This window comes from Corvus cornix, chromosome Z (assembly GCF_000738735.6).
Source record: "Corvus cornix cornix isolate S_Up_H32 chromosome Z, ASM73873v5, whole genome shotgun sequence".
Lineage (NCBI taxonomy): Eukaryota > Metazoa > Chordata > Aves > Passeriformes > Corvidae > Corvus > Corvus cornix.
In genome coordinates, this window is record NC_046357.1 from 9,099,936 (window position 1) to 9,116,637 (window position 16,702).

Below are 16,702 nucleotides of genomic sequence, written 5' to 3' on the forward strand. Positions count from 1 at the left end.
TACATTGCTATTTAAAGGCACTAACCATGAGTTTAAAATTTCTTGCTTCACTTCAAACTGTTCCCTATTCTTGTTTCCTGAAGTTAGATTTTTCTATAGTGTGCCCTTATGTTGTGCTCTATTGTTCACATGCACACTAATTTTCTTCTGTCAAGAGATGATTCTCATTAAGACAGGTCTGAGGAATACTCTGTCAGTATTATACAATCAGGCAGTGTTATTCTGCAATTTCCACCCCATCCCCCTCATTCCCCAGGACTGTATGAGCACTGCTCGATGTGACTACGGTTGTTTCTGTAATTTCTAAGCTGCAGCCAACTTTTACATTCTACACAGGCTAGACCAAATTTATCTTCCTGTGGAAGGGATGGGAGAGCTGCAGTGAACTTCCACTCCCACACTTGTTCCTCATAGCACGACAGAGTTCAGACTTGCTTCAGGGGAGGAGAACTAGCTTTGTAGCCTGGGAGTGCAGGTACCATGAGTCTGCCTAAAATGGTGGCAGATGTTCCTGCTGGGACTACTGACTCGTGATTCCATGAAGTGTCACTGAATAGCAGTTTCTCTGTGTTGAATGTGCACGCTGATTTTGTGCCACTGGCAAAATGAGCAAATGGAATATGATATTTAACTTGGTTTCCTGTTTCCAGTGCAAATTTTTCCATTTCTGGAACGGCTTTGAAAGTGTCAGTTTTACCCAGTGCTCCACACAGTGTGCAAATCTATAGGATGTTAGATGAAGATCCGAGATGGAAGTCAGGAGCCCATCTGTCTTTGGATTTCAGGACCTAGATACTTGTAAGCATCTGGACTTTGTGCCTGAACATCTTTCAGAATTCCAGTCATAAGGAGCCCAAAATGATAAACCTGATTTTTAAAAAACGTTGTCCATGGGTGCTGTGCTTTTTGCAGAATAAGTGTGTCAGAATAATGTGAAAATGTTTCAGCTTCCATTTTTGTTGTGTTATATATTTTGATTTGCAATTTACAGATGAATGTATATTGTAAGATTATGAGGAAAAGCTCTGTTAATAATTTTTCACTCTTAATTTCTTGCTGTTCTCCACCAATAAATTATTAATATCTATTTGGCAGTTCTAATTACCACACATCTTTAGTTTAAACACATTTGATTAGTTCATAACTCACTGTCCTCCAAAAAAATGAAACATAAATATTTGGCTAAATTAGATTTTGTCTTTCTGAGGAATATTGGCTTGTGGCTCAAACCTCTTATGAGATCGTCAAAGTAAAATGTTTTCATTTGCTGAAAGCCAGAAACCTATTTATTATATTTAGACAACTGCATTTTGAGTAAATACGGATGGAAGATAAAGATGGACATCTGGTGTTTTATTCACCATGGAAAGGGCAGCTCATTTTGTTTTGCTGTGTCAAAACAAGAGTCATCTATCAGTATGGAAGTAAAGAGCTTCCTTGGTATTTTTGTGGTTGTTTATAGTTCAGGTCGTGGGTCCCTGACCAAAGTTATTTGAGCACTTATTTTAGAGCTGCTTATCAGTGGCTACAATTATAGGCAACTTTACTTGCACGCAGACACTTCCCTCTGCAACCCCTAACCTGCAGTGGGTGTCTGATGTCAAGACCAGCCCATTGTTAAGGAATACAGACTGTTTTGTTTGAAGACCTGAAGACCAGAGAAAGAATTTTTGTGTGAAGAGACTTCAAAGTCATCTGCTAAAGTCACTCTACCAAAATATAAAGTGGAGAAGTAGATTATTAAATAATTCCCTTTTATATTTTTTTCTTCAATATTTATAGGTGAGGCATATAACAAAGCCTGTAGTTAAGTTTGAATAAATTTTCCAATCTTAATATCTTTAGCAATCTTTCATTTTTCAGTCTAAAAACTGACATGTTATTCTGATGCCTAAAGTGACTTGCTCTCTTACAAAAATGAATAAAAGCAGCGTGGAGGAAAAAACTTTTATCTAGTGTATGTATTTTGTATAACAACCCCACTTTGGATGATTCTGTCTCAATGAAGATAGAACAGAATTTTAAATTAATCTAGGTCTTGGTAAAGTGTATCTTCCAGTGGCTCAATAGCCATTTCATATGACTAAATTAAAACAAAATACTTAATAAATGTATTTCAAGCAAATAATCTGCTGTAATTCAATAAGTGCTTTAAACACATAATTTGTAAATTTAATACATACTGTTTTTAGAATCTCGACCATCCATGTCATTATTGCATATACCTGTGATAAAATGTAATAAGCCCTCATGTTTAATTGCTACCAAGCAGTGGAAATGACCTGCTGTACTTCTGGCAAAGGTGCGCAGGAAGGAGAAAAAGCATCAATGCATGTAAAGGCGTCTCCTGGAATGCTTCATATTGTGGGCTATCTCCTGTCCTGCAGATCACAAAACCATTTAAATTTTGAGTTCACATGTGCCGCTTTGGGGTTTTTTTTGAAGGAATTTGTTTGTTTCCTTTTTTTAATAATAACTGAAGTAATGTCATTAAAAAAAACCAAAAAGCCTCTCTATTTCCTTATATTAAATTAAATTGCAAAACGGCCATTCAGCAATTTCATTCCATTACACTGACCAGTGTTCATATATGTCAGCAATGGATTTTACATCCCCAGAAACTTGGTTTGTATTTCAAACCTCCACCTTTGACTCAGCTGCACAAGAGGCTTTGCTCAGCCCAGCTTTCATGGAGCTTGCTGGAGCGTTAGGGGGTAAACAGCACGAAAAGACGAGGAGGGGGGCAGAGGCAGAGCTGACAAGGGCTTGGTTACTTAGGCAGTAACCAGAGCATAATGTATGCTCTTTCTTGTTTACTTTGTTTGTTCTTCTGGGTTTTCCTTTTTGCTTTAAACAAGTGAATATTAGGTCTATCTGATCACTGCTCTGTCTAGCTGCATAATGTGCTGATTTGTTTTGGCAATGCAGGCAGAGCGCTATGCTGTCAAAAGGATGGTAACGCAGGGATGTGCAGTATTCAAATTGGGAATTTATAAAGAAATGTTAAAATTAACATTGCATCTCTTTAAATACTGTGGAAGGCAAATGGCTAGCAAAGAGATATGAATACAAGCTGAGCAATTAGAAAAGTGGGGTGCATCCCCCTGTAAAAAGGTGTTCATAATAAATATACCCTGGAGAAAGGTATAATCAAGCTTGTGAAAGATTATTCCTTTCATTTCTTAGGTGTTGTGCACACTGTATTTTCAATTAGTTGATGTTTCAGATAAATTGATATGATTAGTTCTGTTAATAAAATTACTAAAATAACAATTCCATAATCATATAATTTTTAGTGTATATGAGTACGTTCCTAAATGTCTCCTTTATCTGCTTAGGAATTAAAATTGTTCATCATGGATGTGGAAAATGCAGAATTTCTTCCTCTGCTGGAGAGGATTTGAACCTGTACATTTACTTTGCGTAGCCCTTCTGGTATGGACACTTCCAATAACAATATCACCTCTCAGAATTGTTCTGCTTAGGTGGAGCACAGAACTGAGAACGCCTCTCCTGTCTCGTGGTTGGCTTCCTTGGGAACAAGGTTTTGTTCCTGCTCTAGTTTATGTTTGTTTAGGGAAAGAGAACATGTCAGCAGCATACCTTGCTTCAGGAGGCACCGTATGGCTTGGGGAAAGTCAGTTCCCTGAGGTGTGGGAGATCCTGGGCTCAGCTGCCTACACATGGATGAGGAAAGTCCAATGGATGTTCACAGGTGTTGATGAAAGCTTGAGGTATTTAGTTGTTTTTTGAAGGGAGGATGCTTGTGACATGACCCTAATTACTTACCGTGTTGCTCTGCCATGAACCTGATCTTTCTCTTTCCTTTGCTTGCCTAAAAATTGTCTGAAATATATTTGAATCTTTTTCATTGAAGTATAAGTAAAAATTAATAAAATGATAATTTTGATTTGAACACTGATTCATCAATATCTGATGTTATTTTCAGAACAAACAAGTTATTGAGATATTTTTTAAAATATAAATTAGATTTATTATCATTTGAAGCAAATTATTTACTGCAGTGGGATATTCTTGGATTATAATAAAAGAACTGATTCTTAAGTGTACCTTCATTGATTTTAAAGGGTTGAAATATCAGTACTTATTTTTATATTCAAGGAAACATAGGCTATGTAGCCAAAAGTTGGTTATAAATAGTTGTAAAGGGAATAATAATGAAACCTGATATCTATATATATAGATAGATAGATATATATGCAATCTTGATTACCTGGTTTTGCATTAGAATCTTGCACATCTGTGTAGATACATAGAATGACTGTAAATATTCAGTCATGTATATTCGTTTTCATTTATGATGTGGGAGTGCATCAGCTTGTTTCATATCTATCTATAGTTCTTTCACACTTTTTCACATCTCTAATTTTTCCCTTCATGAAATTTGAAGACTGGCTCTTTTTTTACTTTGGTTTGAAAATAGAGCCCATTCTTGCCTTCAGTGCATTTTGTGAAGAAATGATACACCAAGCCCTACTTTGAAGCTGCTCTTCCGAATGTACTGTATCATTTTACAGCTACACACAAAGCCAGTTTCACCTCTGATTATCAGAATAAAATTGTTAGTAGTAGTATATATGTCAAATCCAAGTTGATGATCCTGCCCTTGGTTTTGGGTTTTCTTGTCAGAGGTATTAATCTCAAAAAAACTAATTGTCCCACCTCATTTGGTGGTCATGGCCAGTCTCCTCACCAGACCCCATGCCTGAGATCTATCAATAGCTACTGAATGACATTTTCCCCATCATCTCTTTTTCTGAAGCAGAGAAAACAGAATTTTCCCTATCAGCAGAAACTTAAAGATTATACTGATAATGGAGAAATTGAATTGGTTAGAAAAATCTATTAAAGGAAAATAGTAGATGATACTGACTGGCTTTCTAATTTTTGGAAGGGCGTTGGGAAGCTACCTTCCTTTTCACTTGATTCTTTGTTGAGAAAAATTACAGAAGGCTTCTTCCAATCTAAGCCTCTGAATTTTTAGTATGGAGGCATCCTAAATGTCATGTTTCTAAATGGCACTCTTAAAATTACTGTCACTACAAAATTCTTAATTAATGCAAGTGTTCCAACATGAGATACAAGATTATTTTGCAGCTGAAATATTTTTAGATCTGTCTCCTTCAAACTTTTTTTTCATGCCTTTAAAGTGGTCATTTCTAATTTGAGAATATGAATGCGTATTTTACAGTGATCTACTACAGAAATTTGCTGACACTTAGATAACCTATATGTGGCACTTTTCAGTTGGTTTAAGGGCTGATAATATCAAACTGATACAAATCAGTTACAGCCCTTACACAAAATGTTGCCTGATGCACGCAGTTAGTGCAACCTTACTTCTCCTTACTGTACCTTTATTTCTCAGAAATCTGAGACTGAATTCATTAATGCATGTAAAATACTACATACATACATACATACATACATACATACATTATATATTATATATTTGTGTAAGTTAGTTTTGTAGTCCCCTTCCATGGTCAGTACTGTGATTTTCTTTTCTAGTATTTGAAGCACTTGAGCATTAAACCTAACCAAACTATGAAACCAAGGACTTTTGAAAGTAGTAAATTGCTGTTCATTGGCTTCACTGGGCTCTGATCAGGTCCCCTGAGAGATGCATTTATCTAATCATCTGCCTTGTGCATAGAATCACAACCGTGCAACAAATTGCAAATTGCCACTGCTAAGTGGGTTTAAACAGGTAAAAATCATGATATCTTTTTGAAATTGTGGAAGTTTGTAATTTTAGATACATTCAGTGATTATATAAAAAAGAAGACAGTATTGCTGAATTTTGTTATTATCTCTTTGAGGTAGGAAATTGTATCAATATTTAAAAAAAAAAAAAAGCCAGCAAGGGACATACATTGGATCTTTTAAGTATATATGGCTAACCTTGAAGTAATGGACTCCAGTATTATTCTGAAACCAAATTAAGATTTCTGGTGGTCTGAAAATTTCATTATTGGGTTATTTTTTAAATCGCTTTTAGTCTCCATCAGAATGAAACCATTAAGCTGGAAGATTCCCAAGTCCAGCACTGCTCTTATTTCAATCAGGGAAACACAGTTTCCAGAACATCAGCCTCTGCCTTGTCCCAGACTGACCAGTCTCTGACAGGTAGAGAAAGCCTTTCTGCTGCTCCAGCAGGTTACCTCACTAAGTCCATGAATGTTCATTAAGCTTGATATGCTTTAAATTAAAAAAGAGTAGCAAAAGTTGATGAAATTTTCACCTGAGAAAGTATCGCTTAATCATATTTCTGCCCTTCAGCATCACCCCTTGGTGTGGAGGATACACTGTTAGAATTCTACTGTAGTGTGCACTTTGCAATCAAAAGAGGTGAGCCATGAAAGAGACTCTTATTTCAGCCTTGCAGTGTTTCCTTGGTTGTGTTTACTGAATATAAGCTTAAAGCTGTCAAGGTGGAAATAGAGTAGCATAAAAAACCTAGATCGACAATTTCAGGAGAATAGTTTATCCTTTAAAAGCAAAACAAAATACCAGCCCATAAGTTTTTTCTTCTTAAAGCTTTGCAAAATGAGGTACATTCAGATGAGAAAAGTTTTATCCATACAGAAGGATGACACAACTGTAGAAGTGACCTGATTGCTCGTGCAAAACAGGCCAACATAACATAGTGGCACTCCACTAGTAATTTTAATGCCTTTGTATTAATAATGGTCACAGAGACAGATTACAGTGAATTCTAAGTTTGGGAATTTTAAAATAAAAAAGGAATTGCTGCTCAGCCAAAATCACCAAAGCAATCCACTGTGGATTTGCAACATTTAAACAGAGTTTGCTCTATAGAGGATGTTGAATGCAGTATTTCTTGCTAAAATAGAATGAATTTAGTATTTCATTTGTATGCCTTTTTTCCAGAAGTAGCTTGTTTTCCTCTAGGTGTGTGTATGTGTAAGGGAGAAACAGATGGGCAGAGTGAAAATGGATAGCTGGGCAGAAGGGGATATCCTCATTTTAAGGCTGTAAAAAAAAAAAGTGATGATTTTTCAGGAAGTTTCCAGGCAGAGACACCTGTGCAATCATTAAAGGAATTGGGTCCTCTGAAAAAAACACTCCCTTCTTCATTCTCCTGCCCTTTTCAATGCATCCCAGTAATTATCTGTGTTTTGCAGATGTTTTCAGGCATGTCTAGCTTTGTTCCCTTTTACTAGAAGAGTAGTAAGAGTTGCGCAACCAGAGAAAGATAGCATGTCCTATGAGAATCAAATTCTGACATGGATAATACCAAGTTCAGTGTTTGTTACCATACAGTACAATAAAATTCAAAATTACTGTTATTTCTACCAAGATTATTTTGTTTTGTATAGGACATCGATTCCTCTGTTAGGTGAACCAGTGATCCATGAAAGCAAAGGAAATAAAGCTGTGTTTGAAGGTGAGACCGAAAAAAAAAGTGAAAAGGAAAGTCAGTGTTCATTTCACTGAGCATCTGCTAGTCAATCAGAATATTTAGCTGACGAATAAGCAAGTTTTGTAGGAAAGCTTGTGAAGTTTTTTTACAGTTCTTGATTTCTCTGAATGTGTAGAGTGAAATCATGATGTATCTGAGGTCCGAAAACCTAATCTATGATGCATCCGGCTTTGCTTCAAAAGTATTTTACAAAGCAATCTGAGTTAGTATCTTTTTTGATGGCCTTCCAGTTTATAATGTGGATGAGTATTTATGACTGAATTTCCTGAAGTTTTACTGATACAATTTTCTTCTCTTTAATAAAAGATCAGAATTTTACAATCTTTCTTGAAACTCAGAAAATGTAAATTTAAGCAAAGCCGAGACTACTGTGCAGCCTTCAGTCACAGCACTCAGTGCCTGAGAGATGCCGCTAGCTCTGCTGTGCAGTTTGTGAGACCACTGACAACTTCTGCTGATTCAGTTTGGGTGTCCCGTAAGGATAATCATATCTCAAATTGTGCTAATTCAAGGAAATTGAGACTCTGCTGTTGATGGGCAGAAAAAGGAGATAATAAAGCAAGCAAATCTGAATTTGTATGTACAGCAAATAATGCACTGAATTAACTCAGAGATGAAAGTTCTTTCCTTAAGACTCAGTTTTCTCTGAGTTGGGGATATAAAGTGGAAAATAAAATGCCTGTTAGAATTCATAGTGTCTTACGTTAGTAAGTTGAATACAAACAGTGATTAATTGATACTAAGTAATTCTTTATCGCTGCTTGGGTAGGCACTCATTTTGAACAGGCTGTTCATCCTATCCAGGACAGCCTGTGGCAGTGAATAAAACACCAACGCTTCAGCACCGTATTCCAGAGCTGAAAAAACATTGTTATTACTGTAAGTTTTGAAAATATACTACATAAATTATGAGTGAAAATATCACTGAAAGAGGCCTATGAATCCATCTAGTTTTGATGATTCCAAACTAGTAATTAGTATTTTTTTTTTATATTTCTGTATAAAATAATTTTTTAAAACTGTGAATAAGTGTGCCTTAAGATTGGGGTTTATAGACTTTTTTTTTTTTTTTTTTTTTTGCCTAGAGGTAGTATACCTCTGAGCCATTTAGAAGCACTTAAAAAGCTTCAGGAGTAGTTCAGTGCAGTGCAGCGGTGACCTCTGCACCCTCTGTTAATGGCATCTAGTAGTAGCTTCACTGAATTAGCTTCAGCTGAGAAATAAGCTCTATAGCTGTTTGCTGTGGGGCTAAGGTCAGGCCTTGCTTCTCATTTTGAGCTTTGGAAGATCTCATTACCCCCAGACTCCTTCTTATTTTCCTCATTCTCGAAAATTTTAGGTCATAAAAACCTTGCTCTTCATCAACATTTTATGATACCTTATATAAATGTGGAACTCTTGAGATTGTGAATTGTAGATTCATAACCATCCTCACTGGGGTAGGGGAAGTATGAAAAAAATATAAATAATGCTAAAAGTAGTTTGAAACAAAGGACTATCTTGTGTGTCAGTGGCAGCTCCTTATATTGTCTTGTGAGTCTTTACAGCTTTCTTCTTGTCATGTGAATAGTAGGATGTTCTGAACTGTAGGCAAGGAACGTATTGTATTACTTTCTCTGCACAGCTCAAAGAAGGGCAATACAGGGAGTTGCATCTAGTTTTTCTCACCTGAAATAAAATATAATGTGGCCAACAGAATGGCATTTGGAAACATTTTCCTAAAAGAAAATGTCCAAGTCATTTCTAAATGAAAAATAATAAGGGTTTTTCTTACTAACTAATCAGCTTATATATTGTCGGCTAAAATCAAAATACAAAAGTCCTTAGCATTCAATATTATTTTAGCCCTGATGCTACCACTTTTGCTGACATTCAACATCAGGAACACCAGTTTTTTTTGCATAATCACAGTATGTGATGATCCTTTAAACCGCAGATTACCGTAGGTTAAAAACACCTGGTTCTGTATTATCTCTGATGTTGGCTGGGTGGCTGGTTGTTGTGTGGCTTTGGTTAGCCTTTGTTGCATAACTGCTCCCTGTGCTAGAGCAATGTAAAGGTCAATTTGAAATTAGCAATGCTTTGCTTAGGAGTGAGACAAAGATACAAGGTCACTATTTCCAATTTGTTTTCCACTGGTTTTCCGGATTCCTTGAAGATGTTTATTCTCCCAGAGGACTTTTGTGAAGTACTTTGGCTGATAGCATTTTAAAAGTGTTTGTGGTAATTTTACTTATAGATCACAGTGGCAGTGATGCATGAATTTAGTGGTTCCTTGTGTATGGTAATTCTAGATTACTGACAAGGAATCTAGCACAGTGAGAAGTATTACATGATTTGAAAAAGACAAGAGAAATTGGGAAATTTTTGCCAGATATGGGGAATACTATCACATGCTGAAGAAAAATACATACAGCCTGAATAAAACGGAACATTTTTAGCAGTTACTGTTCACATTTATTGCAAGACTGAAAATGTGTAAGACACAAATCACATTGTGGTACACAGGGAATTATTTTTAAAGTTTATTTCATGCAGTTTCTGAGTACCAGTTAGATGTACGTTGCCAACTACTCTCTTCTCTCAAATGGTAGTTAAATCTAATCTCTCCAGCTTTCTCTTGGAATAAATAATTTTAAAACTGGGAATTCTCATGCCAATATCAATCCTATGCTACTTTTCCTTTAGCATGTTTTGCAGTTACAGATAATAATTGCTATTCTCTGATCAGCACTCTGTAAACATAGAAATATTTGTTTCCAAGGTAAACATTGAAAAAGGGAATTCATAAAGCTAGATCTTTGGGATTGTTCAGCCTGGAGAAGGAAAGGCTTCGGTGTGACCTAACTGTGTCCTTTTAGTACCTGAAGGGAGCCTACAAGAAAGATGGATAGACTATTTTCAAGGGCATGTAGTTACAGGACAAAGTGGAATGGCTTCAAACTGAAAGAGGTTTAGATTAGATATTGCAGAGAGATTTTTATTGTGAAGGTGGTGAGGCACTTGCATTGTTTTCCTAGAGACGCTGTGGATGCCCCATCCCTGTAAGTGTTTAAGGCCAGGCTGGATGGAGCTCTGAGCAGCCTGTTCTAGTGGAAGGTGTCCCTGCCTGTGGCACAGGGGTTGGAAGTGGATGATGTTTAACATCCCTTTCAGCCCAAACCATTCTGTGATTTTATGATCATTTGATAATACAAGAAACAATCTCTGAATCTAATACAATCGATATTCTCTGTGCAAGTCTAGCACGAGCTAGGCTCATGGTTCTGAAATGTTTGGTGGCCAGTTAAACTGTTATTTTTGCTGGTTGCCATGAACCTTTACCAAGATGAGGATGTTTGTTTCATGTCAGGAAGCTGGTGTTAGTATGATGGAAGTGGCCTGGAAGTCAGCGTTGAAGTAACGCACTGGTGGTGTGCCTGTGACATGTCCCCTGCACCAGGCCCCACTGTGACAGAGGGGTGGGGCAGAGAGATAGTTGTGGAGCCATTGCTGCCTCTAGTCTTCTAGAAAGTCCAATGAGTTGATGGGCAACTGTTGTTGATTGGTTTCTGTACCTCTCCAAATCAGTTTTAGTTGACCAGATTATATTCTTGTACAGAGTAAGAGGTTATGCATCGGGTTCACGCTTTCTTGAGTTTCGTTTCAGTTCTTTTACTGCATAAGAATAGTTTTCTTTGACTATTTAATATTTAGGATTTATCATAATTTGCTTAAAAACTGTTATATGCTACTGTCCCCCAGAAATCTTCCATCAGGATAGATATTCTGTGTAATGGGTGCATTTACTCAGCATTTCCATCACAAATATTAAAGTTATGAGTCTGACTCTCTACCATATTGTATCAAGCATGGTTAGCATTCTGACAATGTTACAGAGGAGCCTTTAGATCCTTCCAGGCAAAATGGTGAAATGCAGTACCCCTTTCTATTAGTATGCTAATTGCAACTATTTTTTCTAAAATTTCTTGGCTAGTTCTGAAAGAAGATAGACTATGAGGTTGTAAAAATGCATGAAAGTTCAGTTAAGGTTGTAAAAGTGGATGGAGGTTTTTATGTTATCTAATTATTGTTTCTATTTTTTTCTTCAGTGCTTTTTTCCTCTTCTTGTAATTTTATTCCAGCACTGTAATGGTATCAGTACATTTGCAAAGAGATACTGACATTTAATATATTATCTGTCAGATATTTGGCTTTCCACTTCGACAGAAATCTTAGGAAAACTGTTGCATTGCTAAAGCACTTCTGATTGGCACAAGACATTGGTTTTATCTGTATGAAACCACAAAGAGGTTTTGACAGAAGTCTGGATAAGTCTTCTCAGGGCCACACATGCACACCTTTCAGTGTGTGATATACCATGGAGTGATAAGCCATAGTACTGCCTTTATTCTAGATGCATATTTTTAAGAAGAAAGGCACATAATGAAGTGTTAATTAATTTGTCTGTAATGACCATCAGTATGCTGAGTGAGTTAAAACAATGAGAATTTTCTTAGTAATAACAAAATCTGGTGGTGAAGTGGGTGGCATGATAGAGACCATTTTGTAATATTTTACCACATTATATCAACCATTCTGTTTCTTCCTTTTTTCCTAGGTTTTACTGGGATTTAATCATGCTCATAATGATGGTTGGAAACCTTGTCATCATACCAGTCGGGATCACATTCTTCACAGAACAAACAACAACACCATGGATTATTTTCAATGTGGCATCAGACACTGTTTTTCTATTGGACTTGATCATGAATTTTAGAACTGGGACTGTAAATGAAGACAGCTCTGAAATAATACTGGACCCAAAAATCATTAAGATGAATTACTTAAAAAGCTGGTTTGTGGTTGACTTCATCTCATCAATACCAGTGGATTATATCTTTCTCATTGTAGAAAAAGGAATGGATTCAGAGGTTTACAAGACAGCAAGAGCACTTCGTATTGTGAGATTTACAAAAATCCTCAGCCTGTTACGTTTATTGCGCCTTTCAAGACTGATTAGATACATACACCAGTGGGAAGAGGTAAGATTTATATGGTTATAACATCTTTCACTAAGATCTTATTCCTACACAACACTAGTCAATCTCTGTGAAGAGCTACACAAGAACAAGAATGTAATACATAGTTTACTCACTAGCTGGTGTAATTACAAATGCGTGCTATTGGCAAGGCCTGTTTGGAAAAAAGCAGCACTGGGTAACCATCTTCTCTCTGCTAATGACAGAGACCAAAAATGTTTGGCACCATCAATACAATTTGCATGAATGGACTCCTAGTGATGTTACCAAATGTCCAAAATATCAGAGTAAGGCTCTAGAAAGGAATGCTAGAAATTTTAACAACCATCTAAACCTGAATCGGAGTTTGATGACTCGCACTTAAATTTATTAATAATCTTGTAGTCATGGAGAACTTAAAAAAACCCTTGTTCATATTTTTCTGTTTTAGGAGAAATTGAAGCCATTTACCATTGAGTAGATTTCCTGGCATGCTTATTGTTTGAACGCTGTATGTAGGCTGAATATAATAAATACTGCCCTTCTTTATGAAAAATGGGCAGTTCAAATTTTGAGTCATTGCCTTCTAAACTGTCAACTCCACTGTTTCCAGACATGATGTTATGCTGCCTGTCAGTTTGTTATAGTGACCTTTCCAGGAAATTATGGCATTCTCCAATTTGGCATACTTATGGCTAGGAAATGTTCAATGCATTAGCACATGCCACTATGATTCAGTCATTTTGTTTCTTGCCTGTCCTCATTTCTGTAGTTCTAAATATCATCATGTGTTTTAAACAGAAGTGCTAAAGCCATGGGAAAAATAACTGCTGTTTTCTAAACCTTTCTTGCAGTAAGCATAAAGAGAATTCTTTTGTAGAGCATTATCATGGAAGCAGTATTAAAATTGATTTGCATAAATTTATTTACCTGTTTGATAAAGATTTATTTACTTAAATGAATATTGAAGGATGATTTGGTTTGGAATGATGGAAGGATCATTTTTGGTTCTTTTTCTGCTGGTTATCTCCAGTATAATATGCACTTTCTGGTTTAAGAGAAACCTGAGAGCAGAGCCACCTCACAAATAAAATCAGATTATAATTTTAAATGGCATGATGCTGTTTGATGCTAAGTATCAAAAGTCAGAAAAATTTATAGTAGTTTCTCAAAAAGATCCTGAAATTATTTTTTATTACTCTGTTTGGTAAATCTGCTTCTTTTTGCCTCTTTGTAAAGCACTGAAAGATGTTTTTGCACAGAAATAGAGCACTGTAGATTTGCTCAATTTAACCAAGGCAAGTGTTTAGGCATATTTTTCAGTTCTACCATAAAGCTGTGCTTTTGTCTCCTCTGTGCTTCACAGAGAGACAACCTTCTGAAATGCATTCAATGACATTATTTTCTGGCAGCTTGAGTTATTAGCTTGCCACTGTAAAGGCCTACCAGGCAGAGAAATGAATTCCCTTTTTCCTCCCCTTCTGTCTGCTGTCAAACAGTAATCAGGTATCCTAAATAAAAATAGTTGAACTGGCCGCTAAATGGGACTAAAAGTGACCAGAGTATGTGGTCCAAATCAGCAATAGTTGCTGTTTGGTCTGTTTCTCTTTAGCTAATGTCTGCTTGACTGCAACTTCACCTTTAATTCCACTAGTAAAATTTGTGAAATATGTTCTCAGGAAAGTAAAAGAGGATCTAAAGGTAGGCTTTTTTTTGTTTGTTTGGGGTTATTTTGAGACTGTAATAAAGCAGCAAAAAGTTCCTTGTCTGATTTTGAAAAAAATTCTCATGTGCAAGAGCAGAGAGAAATACATAGTCCAAAATCAGGCTCTGATAAATCCCAAATGAAATGTGTGAAAGAATAAAAAGGTAGGTTTGTTTGTTTTGTTAAGTTTTTTACAGAGATCAGAAATAAAGAAGGTAATAGATTTTCATATATGGCTCCATGGAAAATGTGTGTTATAATAGCTTAATGTTTTAAAACAAACAAACAGACAAAAAAACTGATTAGGGATGACATTTGCTGAATTATTGGGAAAAAATAACTGGATTATCCCACAGGGGTAGTCAGTGAGACTACTGCTGATATTAATGTTCTCTGTATATGTGTGTTTCCACATGGACAACAAGGAGCAACTATTGACTAATGTTTATGGCACAGAACTGGAGCCTGTTTGTGTATGAGCTGACATGTTGGTTTCAAATGTGGTGCAGATAAATCTAAAGTATATGTATTTGGATCCAGAATAATGAGCATTATGTCAAAAATATCAAGAGGACAGCCAGCAAACTCATTTTTCATGATGTGCCAAGAGAATACTTCATGGATAACTGGTGGATGAACAAACCAAGTTGTATGATAAGGCAGTTTTATCCCTGTGTTTCTACATCCTCAAAGAAAATAGGAGGCTGACATTGTCTGAGCTTTTCCTTTTTCGATAGCACATATCTGGAATTCAGGTGGTTGATATCCTGAACTTTAGGATGAGTCGGCAAAAATTTAAAAGATTCCTTTATGACACTGGTGAAAGATGGTTCCTTTTCATTATTTATTTCCACACCATTTAAGTCGATTAAATTAGGATCAAGCTGCCAACAGCCACCTAAAGTAATATTGAGGTAAATAATATATGCATTTCAGGAGCTTTCTCTTCATTAAGCATTATGGAACAGCTATAGCCTGTGGTGGGATATATATGAAAACTGATTGATAGATTCATATCAGTCTGATGTTAATTACTTATCCAAATGAATGGCTCAGTGGAAATGGGAAGAAACACTTCAAGAAAGGGACAGGAGATGTGTGGGCAGGAAATCATTTACTGAATTTGCAAATTCACACTTCCCTGAAACTTCTTTTTAGCTATTATTTCTAATATTCCAGTCCTTTAAACTCAGATATTGACAATACATCGTGTATTTACTGAAACTAAATTATATGCAAGGGAAAATTGATATTTTAATTGGTGATTACAGAAATTATACTTAAGAAGTAATTTTTGACTGAGGACTTGTTTCGGATTTTTTAAAATTTAAGTTCCTAAAAATACTGAACAGGAGATACTGGAACTAATTCGTATTTACTTTAAGTTTTATGAGACTACGTGAACCCCTGACCCTTGAATGGTGTTTTTACAACTAGTAAGTTATTCTTAGTTAAATATGCTCATAGATCCCTGAACAATTAAAAATAAAAGATAAAAACAATTAAAATAAATACATTATTCCATGCCAAGTGATATGCCACTTTGCTTTATATTTGCCTATGATACTAGTTTACTGATTCTTTAAAATAACAATATTTTCCAAAAGCTGCATAAAACCCAGACTTCAATACCTTTGCTTACAGCTATTCTAAACACAGGACAAGACTTAGTAAATCTATGAGTAAATAGAAGTGGTTCTTCCAAAAATATGCCCTAAGTCCTTTTTGTTCTGAGATGTCTGATTATGTAGAACTAGAACCATTTTTAAAGAGAATCAATGCTTATTGCAAGTTATGTAATAAAGGTTACATTCTGCAAAAAGTCATATAGCAAAATGTGCAAAAATTGTAAATTGCAGCCATGTCTTGTTTTGGTTTAACTTCTACTGAAACCTGGTTTTCAATTTGCCAAACATTTTTGAGTTTCATGAACCTATGTAAGTGTCGATATCCGCTCTAGTTGTTGGTAAAGTTCTGGTGCTTAACGAAACACACTTCTGAGCACATCACACCGACATACCATTTTCCAGTTTTGCTGGGTTATTTCTAATAATCACAGTACTTCAGGTTCAGAAAAGCTCATAAATACAAGCTTGCTGAAATGCTAAGTTTTACTAAGGTGATTAAAAATTAAGTGTGTGAGACCTTTGCCACATCAGGGCCTGCATTAAAAATTTCATCTGTTGCTCCCGTGGTACCAGCCCTGAGTATCACAGGCCACCACTAGGTGTCCTCTCCTTGTTGTTCTGTTTGTTGCCAACGGTACAAAAACATGTATTATGTGTCTCTATGATGTTGAATCATTGTTATTTCCTAAATAAAGTTATCATAAAAGAACACTTATGTTATCCAGACAACAGAAGAAAACTCCTACTTCAGTAGCATGCTGTTTCTGTGGTAGGTACACAATGACTTTTGTCAAACCAAATAACTTTTTCTTTCCTCTAAAGCCAGGTGAAAATTCAAGGCTTTTGTCTCTCCTCTTGATTACTGACTGGGAAATTTTGTGGGAAGGGAGAGATGGTGAGT

General features: G+C 36.0%; 1 protein-coding gene across 1 annotated transcript in view; it reads left to right on the forward strand.

The window, feature by feature from the left end:
* HCN1 (hyperpolarization activated cyclic nucleotide gated potassium channel 1) overlaps positions 1-16,702 on the forward strand; it is a 203,663-nt gene that overhangs the window by 10,754 nt on the left and 176,207 nt on the right. Inside the window, exon 2 of the mRNA XM_039567357.1 lies at positions 12,069-12,492. Within this exon, the coding sequence (XP_039423291.1) occupies positions 12,069-12,492 (424 nt within the window). The remainder of the gene's footprint in view (positions 1-12,068; positions 12,493-16,702) is intronic.